The following is an 18782-nucleotide window of genomic DNA, read 5'->3' on the forward strand; positions in this document are numbered from 1 at the left end:
TATTTTAAGTGTACATCATCACGATTTCATATATGTATACACTGTGAAAGGATTCTCCCCATCAAGTTAATGAACATCTTTTAGAATGAACCAGATGTCCTTTAAATGTTTAAGATGACTGTGTAACTCGAGGTCTAAATAAATTAATCAGAATAAAATCCACTAAACTCCATTACTGTGTGTAGGTTTATCAAAGATACTTATAATCACACATTTTTTAATGCTATTATAGTGAATCCAGGAATTGTAAATTATTCAAATGCACCTACTGAAAATATTTTGTCTTGAGCACATTGTGAAGGTTTAATGATGCTCTCAAACTTACCGTCAGGACTATGCTAGCACACTGTACTCCTAATTATTATTTATAATTATTTTAGATTAATTTCTTGGACTGGAAGAAAAATTGATCCAGTAGGCGTTGATTATATTCTTCAAAAGTTGGGCTTTCATCATGCCAGGACTACTATTCCCAAATGGCTTCAGAGAGGAGTCATGGACCCACTGGACAAGGTTCTGTCGGTTCTTATCAAAAAACTCGGTACTGCACTGCAGGATGAAAAGGAAAAGAAAGGAAAAGACAAAGAAGAACACTAAGACAGCAACTTGATCTGTGAACAAATTATCCGTTAAGTTTTATTACACTGAAGTGTATTTTTTTTTGTATAATAAAATTATTTAAAATATAACTTTAAAATAATTCTAATTTTGTGGCCATTAAAGGTTTACAAGTTAACCTGTTTATTTTAGTTCCACTGTTCTGGATACAGTGAAGTATTGCATGATAATGTAAATTTTGTGAAAAACTAGATTAAAATATATCCATCTCAGTAGGGTTTATAATTGTATTATGTGCAATATGATTCCTGCATCTTAAAATATTTTCAGAATAACTGTGAATTTCCTGTTATTGGCCATAACTTTTAGAAAAAAATCTTGTTGATAATGTGATTTTTTTTTGGTAATTAATTGCATTTTCTTTTTTTAAAATATAGACTTGTATAAATACCTATTTGTATATAGTTTGAGTAATTGTGATATGATTAAATACCACTAAAATATTGTTTGTAACTATTGTAATAAAGTCACAATAATTGGTTTCAGTCTGTAGTAGTTTTTGAGTCTTTTCTTCCTTTTATAGATTATTTTTATAACTAATAGATGCCTACCCTGTGTCAGTTATTAAATGTTTTCATAGAAAATAGTTAATACTTATAAAAATAAAAGACTTATAAAATTAGCTCGAGGAGGATGCAATCAGAGAGGCATAGCAGAAGCTTCAGCAATACTAGGTATTATTCTATTTCTTAAGCTTGTGGTCAACACAGCTGTTTGTTTTTATTATAACACTTTAATATGTACGTATTTCATGCATATGAAGGTACATGTATAAAGCATATTTTGTGCTTGTGAGGATATATATACAATGTACATGCATTAGCATAATAAGATTTTAAAAGACTAACAATCTAAAATAATACTCAAAAGTAACTATAATACTGTTACTCAGAACTCGGGTTTAAAATCAGCCAAGTCAGTACCATCAGTTTAAAGGCTGAATAAACAATAGAATTGAAGATCTTAAAGCTAAAGGACAACTCTCAAGAAGCCTCTGGTGCAGACACTTGCACTTAGGTAGATAAGGCAGTATACTCTCTGACAGCTTTAAAAGCTTTAAAAGCTGTCAGAGAGTATACTGCCTTATCTACCTAAGTGCAAGTGTCTGCCTTTTTAAAGCTGTCAGAGAGTATACTGCCTTATCTACCTAAGTGCAAGTGTCAAGATACTTAGCCAGCCAAGGGCATATATAGATATATAGTGTTAGTTGGTGCATTAAGAATTGCTCTCTATTGTCACACAGCAATCTAGTAACACAACTAAAAACAAAACCCTAGTGACTAGAGCTGTAATTTTGCCTTCTTTCTGCTATACCACCTTACCTGTTACCTGCCTGATCTCTGTATCCATCCTCAATCACCCCTACAGTTGAGGGCTACATGAATATTAGCAAATTCTTTTGGATCTAGAGTCTAAGATAAGACTGCCAGAAAGTAACTTCATAAAACAAAGTAACTAAAAATTAAATTAGTTCCTTACTTGAGTCCTACTTCAGGTATTAATTCTCTGCTTCAAAGAAAAAGTTATGCCAGTAAGTTCTAAATGTTAAAAATTTCCCATGGCTTTAAATATTATTGATGTATGAGATTACAAAAAAATGACATAAGTATAAACTTACTCTATTTCTGGCATTTACTGTGATAATGCCATAAAAAGAGCAATTTAAATCTGCAACTATTCAAAATTTCCGTGTCTCTGTTGGACAAGGCTTTGAGAAAACCATATCCGTGCATTGCTGGTGGGAATATAAATTGCAACATTATGGGAATTCCAGAAGGGGAAGAGAAAGTATATTTAAAGCAATAATGTCTGAGAACTTCCCAAACCTGGGGAGAAAAATGGACATCCAGATCCACGAGGCCCAAAGGACTCCAAATTGGTTGAACTGGGCTAGGGTTACATGGAGACACATTGTAATTAAATTATTAAAAGTCGACAATATAAAGAGCAGCAACAGAAAAGTTACATACAAGGGAACCCCATAAGACTATTGGCAAAATTCTCAACAGAAACCTTTCAGGCCAGGAGAGAATGGGATGACATATTTGAAATATTGAAAAAAATAACTGTCAACCAAACATTCTATACCTGGTGATGTGGTCCTTCAAAAACGAAGGAAGGAAAAGACTTTCCCAAACAAAACCTAAAAGAGTTGATTACCACCAGACCTGACTTAAAGAAATGCTAAAGGGAATTCTTCGAGAGTGAAAAAAAATGCTAATTAACATCATAAAAACATAGAAAGGTAGAGTAAATCTCACTGGTAATGGTAAATACATAGTCATAGATTCTGCAATGTGGCAATACTGGTATATAATTCATTTACAACTAAATGTTAAAAAAAAAGTAATAAAAATAACCATAGCTACAATAATCTGTTATTAGTTACACAGTAAAAAACAAACAAACATGTAAATTGCAACAGCAATAAGCTAAGGTGTGAAGGGGAGAAGTAAAAGTGTAAATTCTACAAATTCCATTGAAACTGTTATCAGTTTAAAATAGGGTGTTACAAGTTTAAGATTTTATGTAAGCTTCATGTTAACCACAAAGGAAAATCCTGTAGTAATTATACTTTTAAATGAGTCAAACCATAATGATAACAAAAGATATCAAAACAAAAAAGCAGGATAAGAAACAAGGAACAACAGATCTATAAAACAACAAAATGACAATAGTACTTACAAATAATTAAACATAAATGGATAAAATTATCCAGTTAAACATAATGGCTGAATGGATTAAAAAACAATACCCAAGAAGATACTATTTTAAAGAGACTCGCTTTAGCCTTAAAACATACATAGAGACAGAAAAAGACATGTTAAGCAAATGTTAACGAACAAAGATAAAATAGACATTAAACTAAAAATAGCAAAAAGACAAGGTCATTATATAATAAAGGGGTCAATAAATCAAGAAAACATAACAATTGTAAATATTTATGCACCCAATATTGTAGTACCTAAACATGTAGAAGTAAAAACTAAGAAAGTTAAAAAGAGAAACAGTAATATAATAATTGTTGGGGACTTTAATACTGCACTCTCAATAATAATTAGATCAACCAGACAGAATCAATAAGAAAACAGAAGATTTGAACAATGCTGTGGATCAAATAGACCTTACAGAACAGTCCAATAACAGCAAAATACATATTCTTCTCAAGCACACATGGAACATTTTCTAGGACAGACCACATGTGAAGCCACGAAACAAATTTTAGTAAATTCAATAACTTTGAAATCATACCAAGTATCTCCTGACTACAGTAGTATGAAACTAGAAATCAATAACAGGAAGAAGTTGAAAAATGTTCATGAAAATTAAGCACTATCATGAACAACTAATGAATCAAAGAAGAAATTAAAGGATAAGTAAAAGTTTCTTAAGACAAAAATGGAAACACAATATACCAGAACTTGTGGGATGCAGCAAGAGCAGTTCTAAGAAGTAAGTTCACAACAATAAATGCCTACATTAAGAAGCCAAAAATATACAGTGGGGAAACGTTAGCCCCTTCAATAAATAGTACTGGAAAAACTGGACAGCCACACATAAAAGAAAGAAATTGGACTACTATACCATACCCAAAAATTCAAAATGGATTAAAAACTTGTACATAAGACCTGAAATTATAAAATTAGAAGAAAACAGGTGGTAAGCTCTTTGACATCAGTCTTGGTGATGATTTTTTTGGATCTGACACCTAAAGTAAAGGCAATGAAAACAAAAATAAACACGTGGGACTACATCAAACTAAAAAGTTTCTGCATTGGAAAGGAACCCATCAACAAAATTAAAAAGCAACCAATGGAATAGAGAAAATACTTACAAATCATATATCTGATCAGATGTAAATATTCGAAAATATATAAAGAACTTAACACAACTCAACAGCAACAACAACAAAACAATCCAGTTAAAAACGGAGAGAGGATCTGAATAATTATTTTTCCAAAGAAAACATACAGTTGGCCAACGAATACATGAAGTTGCCTAATAATTACGGAAATGCAAATCAAAACCACAATGAGATACCACCTCATGGCTGATGGACTAGCTAGTACCAAAAAGAAAAAAATAAGTGTTGGCAAGGATGTGGAGAAAAAAGAATCTTTGTGTACTTTTGATGGGAATGTAAATTGGTGCAGCCACTATGGGAAAGAGTATGGAGTTTCCTCAAAAAATTAAAACTAGAACTATTACATCATCCAGTACTCTCTATACTATTTATAATTCTTCTGTAAATACAAAAGTATCTCAAAACAAAACTATATATATGCTTTATCTTCAAGAGTAATTTATACCCATTCCCTTTGCTGCTTGAGCTATTTCCATTCCATATCCCTCCTGAAATTTGATCCTAATATAATTACATATTTTTGTACTTAAAAATTTTTACTCATCATTCTTTTCATACTTCTTGGCAACGAGTCAATTTTTTTTTTTAAATTTACTGTAACAAAAGTTTCTAAATGTTGAGAAAAAATTCTGGGTTATTATTATTAATGGCACTTGATCAAAGCAGCATAATCAACACATTTTGATAACCACTAAAGAAATACGCTTTTACTGAAAAAGCGTTGCTTAATGAGAGGAATGAGGCTGTTTTTTTCTCCCAAATAGTTATTTGTGGATGGGTAATATTTCTTGCTAGAGGCAGAATACCATCAATTCTATTGTTATTTTTTCTTTCCTTCAGTTAAAATGTTTTAACCCTTGAGAAACCTTGTGTGTGTATTTAAAAAAAAAAAAAAAAAAGACATTTCAATTTTCTTATAAACAATGTCACTCAATTCCTTGGCTTCCTTCTGGGTTAAGTGCCAAAACTTATTTAGTAATTTACTATTAAAAATGTTTTTGGTGATATCGGCTAACACCTCCGTGAGGTCCTCCTTCAACTCTCACGAGAACGAAGAACTGAAAGCGCGTCCCCGGGTAGCCGCGAGGCGACGGCCTGGCAGCCTGGACGAGGCGGCCCGGGCGCAGGGCCCTGTGAAGACAAAGGGTGGCGTCGGGCAGGAGGCTGAGCGACGCGGCCCACCCGGAACCACCTCGCTGGACTTCCCCAGACCGCCCGGAGCGCCGCACTTGGACCACGAGGTCGGCGGCATCAGGCAGCCTCGAGTGCGCACGACGCTCGGCAGCGCCTCACGCTCAGTGACGCAGGCGCATGCGCGGGGCCAGGCACGCGCGCGCGGAGGCGGTTGGTGATTGGACGAGGCGGGCGCGGGGGCGCCAGTCGGGTTGTGCAGGGCCGCCGCGAGGCCGCTTTCGAAAGCCGCCGCGCTGGCCGCGTGGCTCTCAGGCACAGCGGCCTGAAGTGAGAGGTTGAGGCCGGGAGGAGGCAACAACGGCGTCAGCCAGCGAGCCCCGCAGCCTGCGGCCGGGCCTGAGCTGCCCGCCCGCGGGCTCGGACCGACAGGGCCGCAAAGACGACCTCGGTGGGTGGGAGTTGGGCTGGAACGCGCGGGCGGCCGCCAACGGGCCGCTGCGCCTCTCCTGTCACCGGGTTTTCTTTTCCCCTTCGTCCTCCTGACGGGAGAGCAGCTTTCAGGCTCCCTGGCCCCGGGCGTCCCGGGCCCTGCTGTCCCCTTCTGCAGCGCCACATAGGGGAAGGACTTACTTGGCAGAGAAGGCTCCGTGCCTTTTAAACTAGTCACAAAGCCGACATGACGTCAGTTAAAGAGACGGAGCCTCTGTGTGTAAAGGCCATTTATGGACATGTTTTCTATTTGTTTGTTTACTTTTAGAGTGTTTTTCGTTTACCTAGGGCTTTGTTTCTCATTTTCTGCCAATATTTATTTGTTTTTAAAAATGATTTGTAGGTGAGAAAATGTCTGCTAACAATGACTGGTTTCAGACCTCCCGGGTCCCTAGCTTTGCCCAGATGCTGAAAAAGAACTTGCCAGTTCAGCCATCAGCCCAGACGGTAGCTGCACCCACAGCACATTCCTCGGAAAGTTACAGCCTGTCGAATATGGCATCCAAGGTTACACAAGTGACGGGTAGGACTTCTTTTTCATTTGTAATAATGGCTCAGTTCTTCGAGACTCTGGGAGGGCCGTTACGTTCTTTTGAGCCTCTGGTTTAAATGTTTCCTGGGTATATGTTCATTTACCTGTGGCCAGGTCCCACTTGGAACTCGGATTTGACTCCTGACAGTGTCAGAAGCCTGTAGAAATTCTTCCCCTTGCCGTTCACTTATTTTTTTTATTTTTATTTTTACCAGTCGACGAGTGTGTGTTGCCATTTTGAAGTGAGGCTGAGTTATACCTTCAGGGAAGGGATTGGATTGAAACTGATTTGTATCCCACATAGCATTTACCATACTATTAAATATAAAGCAGGGACACAACACACTTTAAAAACTTGGTTGAATTCAGGGTAGAAAGGTAATATAAAAGCCAATGGGAAGCAAAAAACTAGGGTCTAGTCTCAGGTCTGTGTCTTACTCCATTCTAGGCTTTAGTGACATCGTGTGTAAAAATGGCTTAGCCTCTGAAGACCTTGACATCACTAAAATTCTATGATTCTCTGATATTACTTAATGGTATGACCATGATCATATTTCTTTCTAAAATTATCTTTTACTCCAAAAGCTATATACAGTAACAGGTTGCACTTGTCATTTGTTCCAAAATTGAGTAGTGGAAATTTGTATATAAGGAAAAACACATATGACCAAGTCTGCCAGGATAGTCTTCCATTTAAGGGGAGGGTTTAGTGCTTTTGTTTATTTTCTTTATTTTACCAAATTGACAAGTGTAAATATTTATTTTTAGGTAATTTCCCAGAACCATTGCTTTCCAAAGGTCTTTCATCTATTTCAAACCCCATCCTCCCTCCAAAAAAAATACCCAAGGAATTTATAATGAAATACAAACGTGGGGAGATAAATCCTGTGTCAGCCTTGCACCAGTTTGCACAAATGCAGAGGGTTCAGCTTGACCTTAAGGAAACAGTAACAACAGGCAAGTGCAAAGTCGTATCTGGTTTTACAATATTGGAAAATACTTTCCTATTAAAAGCAGAGCACGAGTGGTACTAAGTTTGATTATTTTCTATTTTCATGTAATGGTAGGGTTCTACAACTACTATTTTTGACAAGTATGCTTAAGAAATTTTATGTTAATATATCTTTAGCCTTTTGAGCCTCTGCAAATAACTCATGTACAAAATTTTTATAATCATTGGATTTTAATTTTTTGTGTATGGCTACTTGAACTGAAATCAGATCAGTCTTGTAGATTATGTTCACATGTAAATACTTATAGAGTAAACATGGTTTTTAGAGATGTTAAGTATTTGGACTATGATTATCTTATGAGAAGGATTCTGTGATGTTGATGTATAACAAAATTGTGGTCAAATTTGGCTTCTGAAATTCAAAGATCAAAGATAAAAATATCACATGATCGATAACTTATCAGCAGATTTGTCTATGGCTATTTTCTCCATTCTCTTTAAACTGCCCCCATAACCAGAAGTTTCTGTTACCACGCTGTGCCTGTGGAAGGCTACAGGAGTATAAATTGGTCAAATGCAGAAAGCACTTCTAATATCTTCACTGTATGACCAGTGACTAGGAAGAACTTTAGGAAAAGTCGAGAGGTAAGAGAATCAGTGGTCTTAAAAGGCTTTGACAGGCCGAAGATATGACTGTCAAAGAAGCACAGTCTTTAAAAAAAAATGTGTATGTACACACACACACACACACACACACACACACACACACTTTCAAGTAGTTTGGTTTCTTTAACGTTTTCTTCCCAATACTAACTTTTGCCGATGTGGGTCTCAAAGTTAGCATCTTTACCAAAGAAGTTAAAGTTTTTGAGATTTTAGTAAAGATCGTCATAGTAAAGTCAAGTTTCTAGTCTTTTCTTGGATGAAAAAGCAGAAAACTAACAGGTGACAAAAATAGGGTATTAATGTAGAAGGGAGTTTTCCTCGGTCCTATCACTGTGCATTGGATCACTTCATGTGATCAGTACTATGGGCTGAATTTCTATGTAACTAGTTGCCTTTCATTCTCTTTAGACTGCCCTTGGAAAATGTAAACTATTGGTCACAGAGAAAAAAAAAATTGATCAGGGCAAATCTTCATTGATCTGATTGAGCAAAAGCTACTCAAAAACAACCCATTGATCGTTAATGGATTGTTAATGTTTATTTTATGTGCATAGTAGTAGTTGAATAATCCGACTTAGTAGGTTTGGTGGTGAGATCAGAGTATCAGTATTTTTAACAAGCTCTACAGGTTATTTCGATCCACACCGAAGTTTGAGAACCTGGGGTGTAAACCAGATGAAGCTTAAAGGCTCATCACCTGGAAGCTAGGTGGTCATGAAGGAAGGAATTTGAGAAACTGAGGTCATAGATGGTGGAAGGAAGCAGTTTTTCCAGATAAGGTCAAGAGTTGCTTGTAAAACCTTGATGGTACATCTTTAAAAAAAATGAAAACAAAAACCTAGCAGTTAATGTACTTTGTGAGAAGATAAGATCATAATAATGAGGCTTATGTAGAGTGACATTGTACTTAGCCATGAGTAATCATAGTGGAGACTTAAGTTTCCTGAAAGCCTCTTAAAGTCCAAATACCAACAAATAAAACTCAAAAACTCTTTGGCCTGTAAATTTAAGAAATGATTTCCTTTCCGTTTTTATTGGGCAAATATGAAAACTAGTGAAAGTAATTGTGTAAATTACTAGTTGAATAGTCCTAGGAATTTTGGATGAGAGGACATCCAGTTTAATTTTTTATTTTGTTTATGTTTTGGTTTTCCTTGTGAATTCCCCTTCTTCCACCTGCTCCAAGGCTATGACGGGTGGAGTTGCTGACCGCGGCTCCCTGAGAGGTGCATAGAATTTCTTCAAATGGGTACCCTCCCTTCTGGAGCTTATGAGTGTCGGGGCACTCAGAGGGTGGCAGAAATTCAACTTTATTAGTATTGAAGTTTGAAAGAAGAGAGGTTGCCAAAGGCTCCACATTTTGCCTCATTGGTCAGTTGACAGATGTTTGTTTGCTTACCTTTGCCAGGCATTATACAAGACACTGTCACTCCATGTATGGCCCTGTTGTTGATGCTGAATCTGGAGCCAGCCTGGCAGCTTGACAGGCTCCTCAACTAGTTGAGTGGCCCACCCAGCTGTACTTTAACCTATACGGCCCCTACAAAACTGATAGGCCTTGATAGCTGGTTTGCCACAATTTTTGTACTGGGATGATTTCCTGTGTAACAGGTATCTTTTGCAGGATTATACTGTGAAGTCCTACAGCATTCACTCTGAGTTCTTTTTCAAGGTAATGTTATGGGACCATATTTTGCTTTTTGTGCTGTGGTGGACGGTATTCAATACAAAACAGGACTGGGACAGAATAAAAAGGAGTCTAGATCCAATGCAGCAAAATTAGCTCTTGATGAGCTTCTACAATTGGATGAACCTGAACCAAGAAATTTAGAAACATCAGGTAAATACTCTTGATTATAAAGTTTTTGTATTTTTAAGGAGGAATCACCCGAAAGATTTATGTTTAATGAAGAGTTACCTGGCAGCTACAAAGTAGAAGTAGCAGGATTTGAATAATTTCCTTCCATTGTTATTTGATTGCTGATATATTTAATAGTATTTAAAATTGCTCTTATATATTTCAGCCCCAAAAGGGAAACATGTTGCTGAACTGTTTGATAACTCTTCAGATTGTCAGTGGGTTCGAGTCCTGAAACTTGATTATCTCTATAATTTATTGGATTCTTATTATGCACTTAACACTGTACATTTATTAGAAGTTTTTAATGCAATTTTTGTGAAGTTTGCCTGCGTTAAATTAAGTAATGCTAGAGTTACTTGAGCAAATAATGGCCTAAGGTAGCTTAGCAAATATGGTAAGAGCGTAAACTCCAGAATTAAATTGCTCAGGTTGGAATATTGACCCTTTTTTGCCTTCTAAGCCTGTTTCATTATTTGAAAAGGGACAATAATAGTAACTACCTTCTGTGTATCATTAGGATTAAATGAATAATACATGCAAAGCATTTTAGCATTGCCTTGTGAATAATGTATAATCAAATAGTAGTTCTTATTAAATATTAATCAGTTTGAGGAATATGTTAACATGTTACGTATACTAGCATATTAAGCAATTTTTGTCAATATTCATTTCATGTTAGGTTTATAGTTTGGTTTACCTGTAAATGAACATGTCAGTTTGATTTAAGCAGTGATGATAAATTCATTTTTTTTAATTCATACTTATTTATTCAAATCACTTTCTTCAAATACTGGGGCCCTTTTTGTTTGTTTTTAGGCTATTTCAATTTTTCTTTCGTAATACTTCAGGTTATTTTGTCATTTAAGTTTAGTTCTTATTTCAAATATTTTTATTTTACTATTTGTTAACTAAAACCATTATTTAATAATTAAAAATTATTTATTTTTGCCACATCTCATAAGTTTTGATGTGTGGTCTTATTGTTTTCAAATAGTTTGTCATATTCTGTATTTAATAAGTACTTAGAAAAGTACTTTGTTAATTTTCATGTTATTTTCTGTTCACTATTTTTCACTGTTATTAAGCTTTTAGGGCTCGGTTTGGTGATTTTGGTAAATGTCTTATACATACTGGGATTATAAATGTCATTTTATCCTTATTTTCTTAAAATACTTTGATTTATATTTTACATGTTATTTGATCTATAAAGAGCAATGATGTAATGATTTTACTTTGTTACAGGGTGTAGCTTTTTAATTCAATATAAAATTATTTTTCATTCTATTTTATAATATGCTGTATATATTATATATATAGTTCAGTACTGAAATATTTTTTTTCCTAATACCTATGATGCTACTTCTAGTTATTTTTTGGTTTTGTCTAATGTCATAGACTCTCTGGTTTTTATGAGTTTCTATTTGGCATAAAATTAGATGGTATTTTGATGTAATCAGAGAATATTTTAATAGAACAGTTTAACATTTGCATTTACTATAAATGTCTGATAAGTGTTGCGTTATGGGTTTTTTGTTTTGTTTTTTCCTCTTTTTGTCACATGGATGTTTTGCTGGGTTTTTTTTTTTTCTTTTAACTATTTGGAAAGATAGTGACTTTAACCTAGAAACCCATCTTTCTAGTATGAAGTTAGTCTTGACAATTTTGAGTCCTGATTTTATCACTTTATAATTTCGCTGTCTTTACAAACTTTCATGTTTGTCTCTCATTCATTTATTCAGTCTTTATTCCTACCCACCTACAGCTTGGTGTGACTAGTGATTTTTTCAGATTTATTTTTTTATGCTTTGTCTTTCCAGAGTGTTTAACAAGTTAATGTGAAAAGCAGAACTTGTAAGAATTGAGTATTTATTTCTTCTTTTCACTGTTAACTTTCCATTAGTTTTTCTATCCTGTCCTCCTTATTTATAATATAAATTTTAAAAACTCTAATTTTAATTTTTTCAAAATTCTGAACTCATCAAAATTATTTTCATATATTTTATATTTTGTACATGTTTTTTTAAAGATAATCTTATTTTTTATTAACTATATAAAAACTCTTGCTCTCAGTATTTGTAAGGGCAATGCGATTAATATTACCAAGTTATGTTTTGAATCTTTAAGTTTTTGACTCAATGATTTAAAAATCTGGCATTAAGTTTAGTTTATTTCTGTACCTCTTTTAAAAAAATTATTTTAAAAGTTTTTAGTGTGGTAAAAATAACAAAATAAAATTATACATGCATATATATAAAACATAAAACTTACCATCTTTACCATGTTAAAGTGTACAGTGTAATAATGTTGAGTGTATTCGCTTTGTTAGACTTCAACTTCCAGAACTCTTCATCTTGCGGAACTGAAATTCTATACCCATTACATAATTATTCTTCATTCCCTCTTTCACTAACCCCATGGCAATTACCATCAATTTTCTGTTTCTATGAATTCAACTTCTCTAGAGTCACACGAGTGGAATCACAGTTTTTGTCTTTTTGTGACGTGTGTTTCACTTAGCATAATGTCCCTCAAAGATCATGCATGTTGCAGCATGTATCAGAATTTTCTTCTTTATTAAGGCTAAATAATATTTTAGTGTATATAACACATTTTGTTTATCCATTTGTCTGTTGACTTGTGTTGCTTCAGCCTTTAGCTGTTGTGAATAATGCTGCTGTGAACATGCATGTGCAGATATCTCTTTGATTTCCACTGTTCAGTCTTTGAGTTTTATACCCAGAAGTGGAATTGCTAGATCATACATTAATTTTATATTTAATTTTTTAAAGAACTGTCATATTGTTTTCCATTATGGCTGCACTGTTTTACATTCCCACTCACAGAGGATGGACAAGGGTTCCTATTTCTCCACATCCTCACCAACACTTACTGTTTTCTGTTGTTTAATTTTTTTATAGTAGCCATTCTAATGGGTGTGATATGGTATTTCACTGTGGCTTTGATTTGCATTTCCCTAATGATTAGTGACTTTTAGCATTTTTTCATGTACTTATTGGCCATTTATATATAGTCTTTAGAGAAATTTTGAAATCCAGTTCTTTGCCCATTTTTAAATTGTGTTGTTTGTTTTATTGTTGAGTTTTAGGAGTCCTCTGCATATTCCAGATATCGGTCTCATCAGATATGTGATTTGCAAATATTTTCTCCCCTCCTGTGATTTGCATTTTTACTCTGTTAATAGTGGCCTTTAATTCACAAAATTTTTTAATTTTGATAAAGTCCAGTTTGTCTATTTTTTTCTTTGATTGCCTATGCCTTTGGTGTTAGATCCAAGAAATTATTGCCAAATCCACTGTCCTGAAGCTTTTCACCTATGTTTTCTTCTAAGAGTTTTGTAGTTTTAGCTCTTATGTTCTGGTCTTCAATCTATATCAAATTAATTTTTATATATAGGGTTAGTTAAGGATCTGACTTTATTTTACATGTGGATAACCAGTATTTCTAGTATCATTTGTTGAAAAGACTGTCTTTTCCCCCATTGTATAGTATTGGCATCTTTGTTGATAATCATTTGTCCAGATACATGGGGATTTATCTCTAGGTTCTCTGTTCTAGTCCATTGGTCTTTATTCCATTAACATACTTTTTGATTATTATCACTTTGGATTAGATTTTGACTTCAGCAACTGTGAGTTTTCCAACTTCATTCCTCTTTTTCAAGATTACTTTGCCTATTTGGATTTGGTGTTTTAAAATGCAGACCAACTTGTACAGTCACATTTTCTTTATTTATTGATATTATTTGTGCTTGATAAATAGGATTTAATTTTTAGTTTTAATTTCACTTGGGCCCTACTCATTCGAGTAAATGGAGAAAAAAATCCATCTTTTGCTGAGTTTTTAAAGTTTTGCTTATCTAAAATCCAGAACATATATGTCTAACAATAGTCGGCACTTGCTGAAGTAATGTGAGCCCCAATGTGACATTATCTATCTTTCCTTGTTAATGTCTAGATATTTAATCAGTTTCTTATTTAACTCAAAATTAAGTTCACTGTAGCAGTTCAGTTTTTCTTTGTCTTTATGAGTGATTTCTGAGAGATGCTGACTACTTTAGTGGAAGCTTTGCTCCTGTGGCCTCTTCATTTAAGCTTTCCTGATCTTTTCTTGTCCCTTTGGTTTAGTGTCTTGTTCTTTTCTTGTTTTTCCTGGATTCCCTAACTTTGGAACCAAATTGCAAAGTCATTTCAAAGAATGGGACTAAAGCTTTGAAAACTTTGACTATAGCATGCCCCTAGAAAACACACCGGTAAAATAGCATTAAAAACAATCATTTTTATTTCTTAAATTTTTGATAAAATATTGATTTAAAATGTTTTACATAGTATTATTGTAAATAGAAAATCGTTCCTATGCATCTAAAACAGACTTTCCTTTTAATTGCTTTTCAGAGTGTGACATCTGTTAGAGAGCAAGCTCTATAGTAGCATAAGGTTAGGACACCCAGAAATATGTTTGTATAATTGGTTTCGATATAGGAAAGACATTTATCAAAACTTAGCTAATGAATATTTGACAGTCTAGAGTTGGCAGGAGTATACAGAAAAAATAATCATTCTTGGATTTATATGTTATTATGCAGTAGTAAGGTACCTGCTCTTTGGAACAGTGAAGTTCTGTGTTTCCTGATATTTTTGTTTTATTTACAGGTCCTCCACCTATCCCTGCAGATCCTATTGCTTCACCTGAACCAGTGTATGTTTCAAAAGTACATTATGGTAAGAAAGTCTTTTATGGTGTTCTTTTTTAGAAGAGTAACCCAATTAAAAATTATAACAACACAATTAAAATATGCATAGATATGAAAATATACATTAATATTTTATCATTCAAACCTGTCATACAAAGAAGAGAACTTCCTTCCATACTCTGCTAAAAATTACAGTAAGGAGTGGAGAAGAAAGATTGAAGAAATGGCTTTTTTCCTATAAAGAGATACTTCATCAGTTGCATGTAATGGCCTTTTTGAGAATTCTTTGCCTTGGTGCATTTGTCATTAATGAAAAACCATTGGCTTTCTGGTGCTTGATGGTTGAGACATTCATGTCAAGTCTATTCACTTGTTTAAAAAGGTAGTTATTTGTCACTCAAGCCCAAGAAAACTACAACTGCAGTTCAAGTTACTAGTATGACCTGACCTAGGACCATTTAGTTCTCTATGCATGAAATTTCTTCATCTATAAAACAGTCATAACAATAATTACCTTATTGTTATGGTTATTAAGAGAATTAAATGAATTCATGCATGTAAAACAGCGGTCCTCAACCTTTTTGGCCCCAGGGACCGGTGCTCCCATGAGCATCTAATGCCTGATGATCTGAGATGGAGCTGAGGCAGTGTTGCTAGCACTGAGGAGCAGCTGCAAACACAAATGATACTTCTCTCACTCAACTGCTGCTCACTTCCTGCTGGCAGCCCTGTTCCTAACAGGCCATGGCCCAGAATAGTCCTTGGCCCTGGGGTTGGGGACCCCTGATGTAAAATACTTATGTCACTGCCTATACGCAGTGGTTGCTCATTAAATAGTAACTACTATTATTTTATTATAACACTTTCATTGTATTCAACATTGTATATTGGTTATTGTATACTTTTCCCCTTTAGTTATGAATCTCCTGAAAGGGAGGAAATTATTCTTAATTTCTCCATTGTCTACATAATAGTAACACTTCAGACTTTAAAGTTGAGATATTTGTAGAATTAAAATGGAAAAGAAAAAGTGTCTCTTTTCTAGGTCTGGAGATGAAGATTTAAGAACAGTTTTATGCCTACTTAAGCTTGGTTTTCTATTGTTTTCTGAATAAAGAAAGGCTTTGCACATTCGTGTGCTTGTGTGGAGTAAAAGGACCAGACTAGAGGGGAAAAAAAGCACATTCAAAAGACTTGATGAACAGAAGGGCAGTGAGGGATCAGCCCAACAACACTAATCTCTGAATTTGGGAAGCAGTGTTAGTCTTTCTGGTCAGCTGCTGCAGACGTGTTTAAACAATAGTGAGATAGAACCCCAAGTCAGTGATTGGCAAATAGTACAGATTATGGTTACCCTGAGAAAACAGATCAATCTATGAGGAACTAAAAATACATGGTTAATATGTTTAAAGAAATACAAGGGTAGAGTCAGGTTTGCTAAGGTCAAGTCAGAAGTCAACTGTCAGTCAGAGAAAGAACAAACATCATCCTTCAAGCTTAAGTGTAAACACAGGAGTTGGATGTTATCACTTTTGAGAAAAAAAGATTTGCACCCACAAAAATCTCCTGAACATCTCCTGTTGGGCCTGTTAGGGACGGTATCACTATTTCACAGCCTTTCTACTTTGCCATATTTCCAGCTGGACCATATCTTCATTAAAAATAGTGGTATTTTGTCTCTGAAGATAGGATCAAGTAACTCATGATACTAAAGATCACTTGAAATTAGCAACTCAAAATCAAACTATTGTAATTGGCATTATGTGTGTCACGTTTTGTCACACCCTTCATTTACAGTAATTTGTAAGAACATTTTGTTTCCTCAATAGCTGGCACATGTAGGGAAAACTATTGCTCTTGCTTCTTATTCCTTCACACACATGCACATAAGAAACACATTTAGTAACTAAGATTTTATATTCACAATACTGATTAATTCCTTAAACACTGAATTAAGATCAAGAGGTATATCAAAATTTTATAATGTATAGTGAAAGATTCTCTTGCCAAACATAATTCTTGTCTGTTAGAACTAATTGCAGTGTATTTTTCTGTTCTATATCATAACAAAATAATTACTATATAGAACGTATTTAAATAAATTATAGTAGAGTACACTCATTCTATGGAACCATTAGGAAGAGTGGCACGAATGTTTACCCTTGAATGATATCCAAGACCAAGAAAATGTAAAAAGTGGGTTCTAACATGCTCCAGTTTTTATTTTTTTAATTGATATATATTTATATTTATATAGATTATTTTTCAAAATATTCATAAGAAATTGGTAATAGTGGTTGCATTTGGAGAGAAAGACTTCTGAGTGTATATCTCTTGTATTACTGTTTTAGTAAAAAAATAGTTAAAATTTAAAATAACATTAAATTGAATACTGCTCTTGTATCGTGAGTTTTTGGTGATACGCAGAGCCAAGTTGCTGAGTACTTCTCATTTACATTTTTACTACATAGGGACCAAAAACTAATTTACACACCACATATTGATGGTTTTGACCAATTTGAGTGAAATATGTGCTAACATGGAATTATAATAATAATTTGCACCTCCACATTGTATGCTTTGTGATTATATACAATATAGCCAGTAATTCATTCTTTCCTCCCCAGAGCTTCATTTTGTGATTACCTTTGTGACTGTTTTTCTCATTTATTTTCATAATGTGACCCATTTTTGCCAAGAAGAGAGCATTAACAATATTAACAAAGAAAAATTTAAGTTTAATATAAATAAAATTTAAGTTAAATATAAAGAAAAACATGTAAATGGTCTAACTAAAACAAGTTGTATTTAGTAAGCAGAATATTAGCTGAGACTGCTAACATTGAATTTTTATTATTTGTGCATCTTTTTAATGTAATGATTATTAAGCAGGTAAAAAAATTTTCTATGAAAATTATGATTAATTATACATTTCATATATATGCGATGCATGAGAGCAAAATTGTTTCATCACTTTTTTTGCTCTGAAAATATTAAATGGACTATGAACCACTTGGTAGACTATGTAGCAGCCATCATGAAACATCGGGAACTCTCAGTGGTTTGCAGCTAAACTTCCTGAAGCATAAGATTAAGTGATTCTGCAACCTCTTGTTCTCTGGGACAGTGGTTCTTTGCTAGGGATACACAGGCATATGCATGCAAAGCAACAGATGACCAGGGCCCCGCCCCAGAATTTAAAACTCATATTAAAAAAAAAAAAAATCACTGGGTGACTTTTGATGCACATTCTTTGTTATATACTGTTCTATGGTAATCCTAGTAACTTAAAACTGTCTTTATCCCCTTTCAAAGTTTAGAACGTTTTTAGTAGGGACTTGGAACTTTATCAAGAATCTAAGTGCTTAATGCTTTGTAGTGGTTCTCAGTGGGGCAAATGCTAAGGAGTGGATTTTGTTGACTGTCACAGGGATTGTGGAAGACTGTTGGCGTTCAGTGAGATGTCAGTTGTCTGACAGTGTGGGATAGTCCCATACAACAAAGAATGGTCTTGTGTCCTGTATGACTTTTGAATATTTCATCAAATATAAATCAGTAATTTTCTAATATGTAATTTTTTTTACATTTTTTATAAGAAGTTATCTTAAAAGCTCAATAACTTATGTTCCTTTAGAATTGAGTACTTTAAAATTTCAGTCATGACATAGATTACAAACTTGCTCACATATCTTTATAAATTATTAACATTCAATTATGAGATTATAATAGGAATAATGGAGGCCTCTGGGAGCAAGTACAATGCTGTCTAAGTTCATATTGCGTTTGTTTTTTTTCTAGAAGGGAGACACATGCAGTATGCAAAAATTTCGCAGATTGTTAAAGAAACATTTAATCAACTAATTTCTAGACATTTGGAATATCTGAAATGTAGCAATTCATTGGCTGCTTTTATAATTGAAAGAGGTAAGTCCAAATATTTGGGGTATGTTAGTT

At 34.3% G+C, this 18782-nt stretch overlaps 2 protein-coding genes across 3 annotated transcripts in view; both read left to right on the forward strand.

Moving 5' to 3' along the window:
• The window catches only part of BLTP1 (bridge-like lipid transfer protein family member 1), a 133849-nt gene extending 132748 nt beyond the window's left edge, over positions 1-1101 (forward strand). Inside the window, 1 exon segment of the mRNA XM_039879550.1 lies at positions 381-1101. Coding sequence (XP_039735484.1) covers positions 381-597 — 217 coding nt within the window. The 3' untranslated portion in view covers positions 598-1101.
• Positions 1102-6455: 5354 nt separating this feature from the next.
• Positions 6456-18782, forward strand: part of ADAD1 (adenosine deaminase domain containing 1) — a 32501-nt gene continuing 20174 nt past the window's right edge. Inside the window, exons 1-5 of one of the 2 annotated variants that reach the window (XM_039879666.1) lie at positions 6456-6629; positions 7407-7595; positions 9929-10096; positions 14788-14856; positions 18627-18752. In XM_039879666.1, coding sequence (XP_039735600.1) covers positions 6458-6629; positions 7407-7595; positions 9929-10096; positions 14788-14856; positions 18627-18752 — 724 coding nt within the window. In that variant the 5' untranslated portion in view covers positions 6456-6457. The remainder of the gene's footprint in view (positions 6630-7406; positions 7596-9928; positions 10097-14787; positions 14857-18626; positions 18753-18782) is intronic. The other variant, XM_039879667.1, reaches the window with a different exon arrangement.

Source organism: Pteropus medius, unplaced genomic scaffold (genome assembly GCF_902729225.1).
Source record: "Pteropus medius unplaced genomic scaffold, Ma_sr-lr_union100, whole genome shotgun sequence".
Taxonomy (NCBI): Eukaryota; Metazoa; Chordata; class Mammalia; order Chiroptera; family Pteropodidae; genus Pteropus; species Pteropus medius.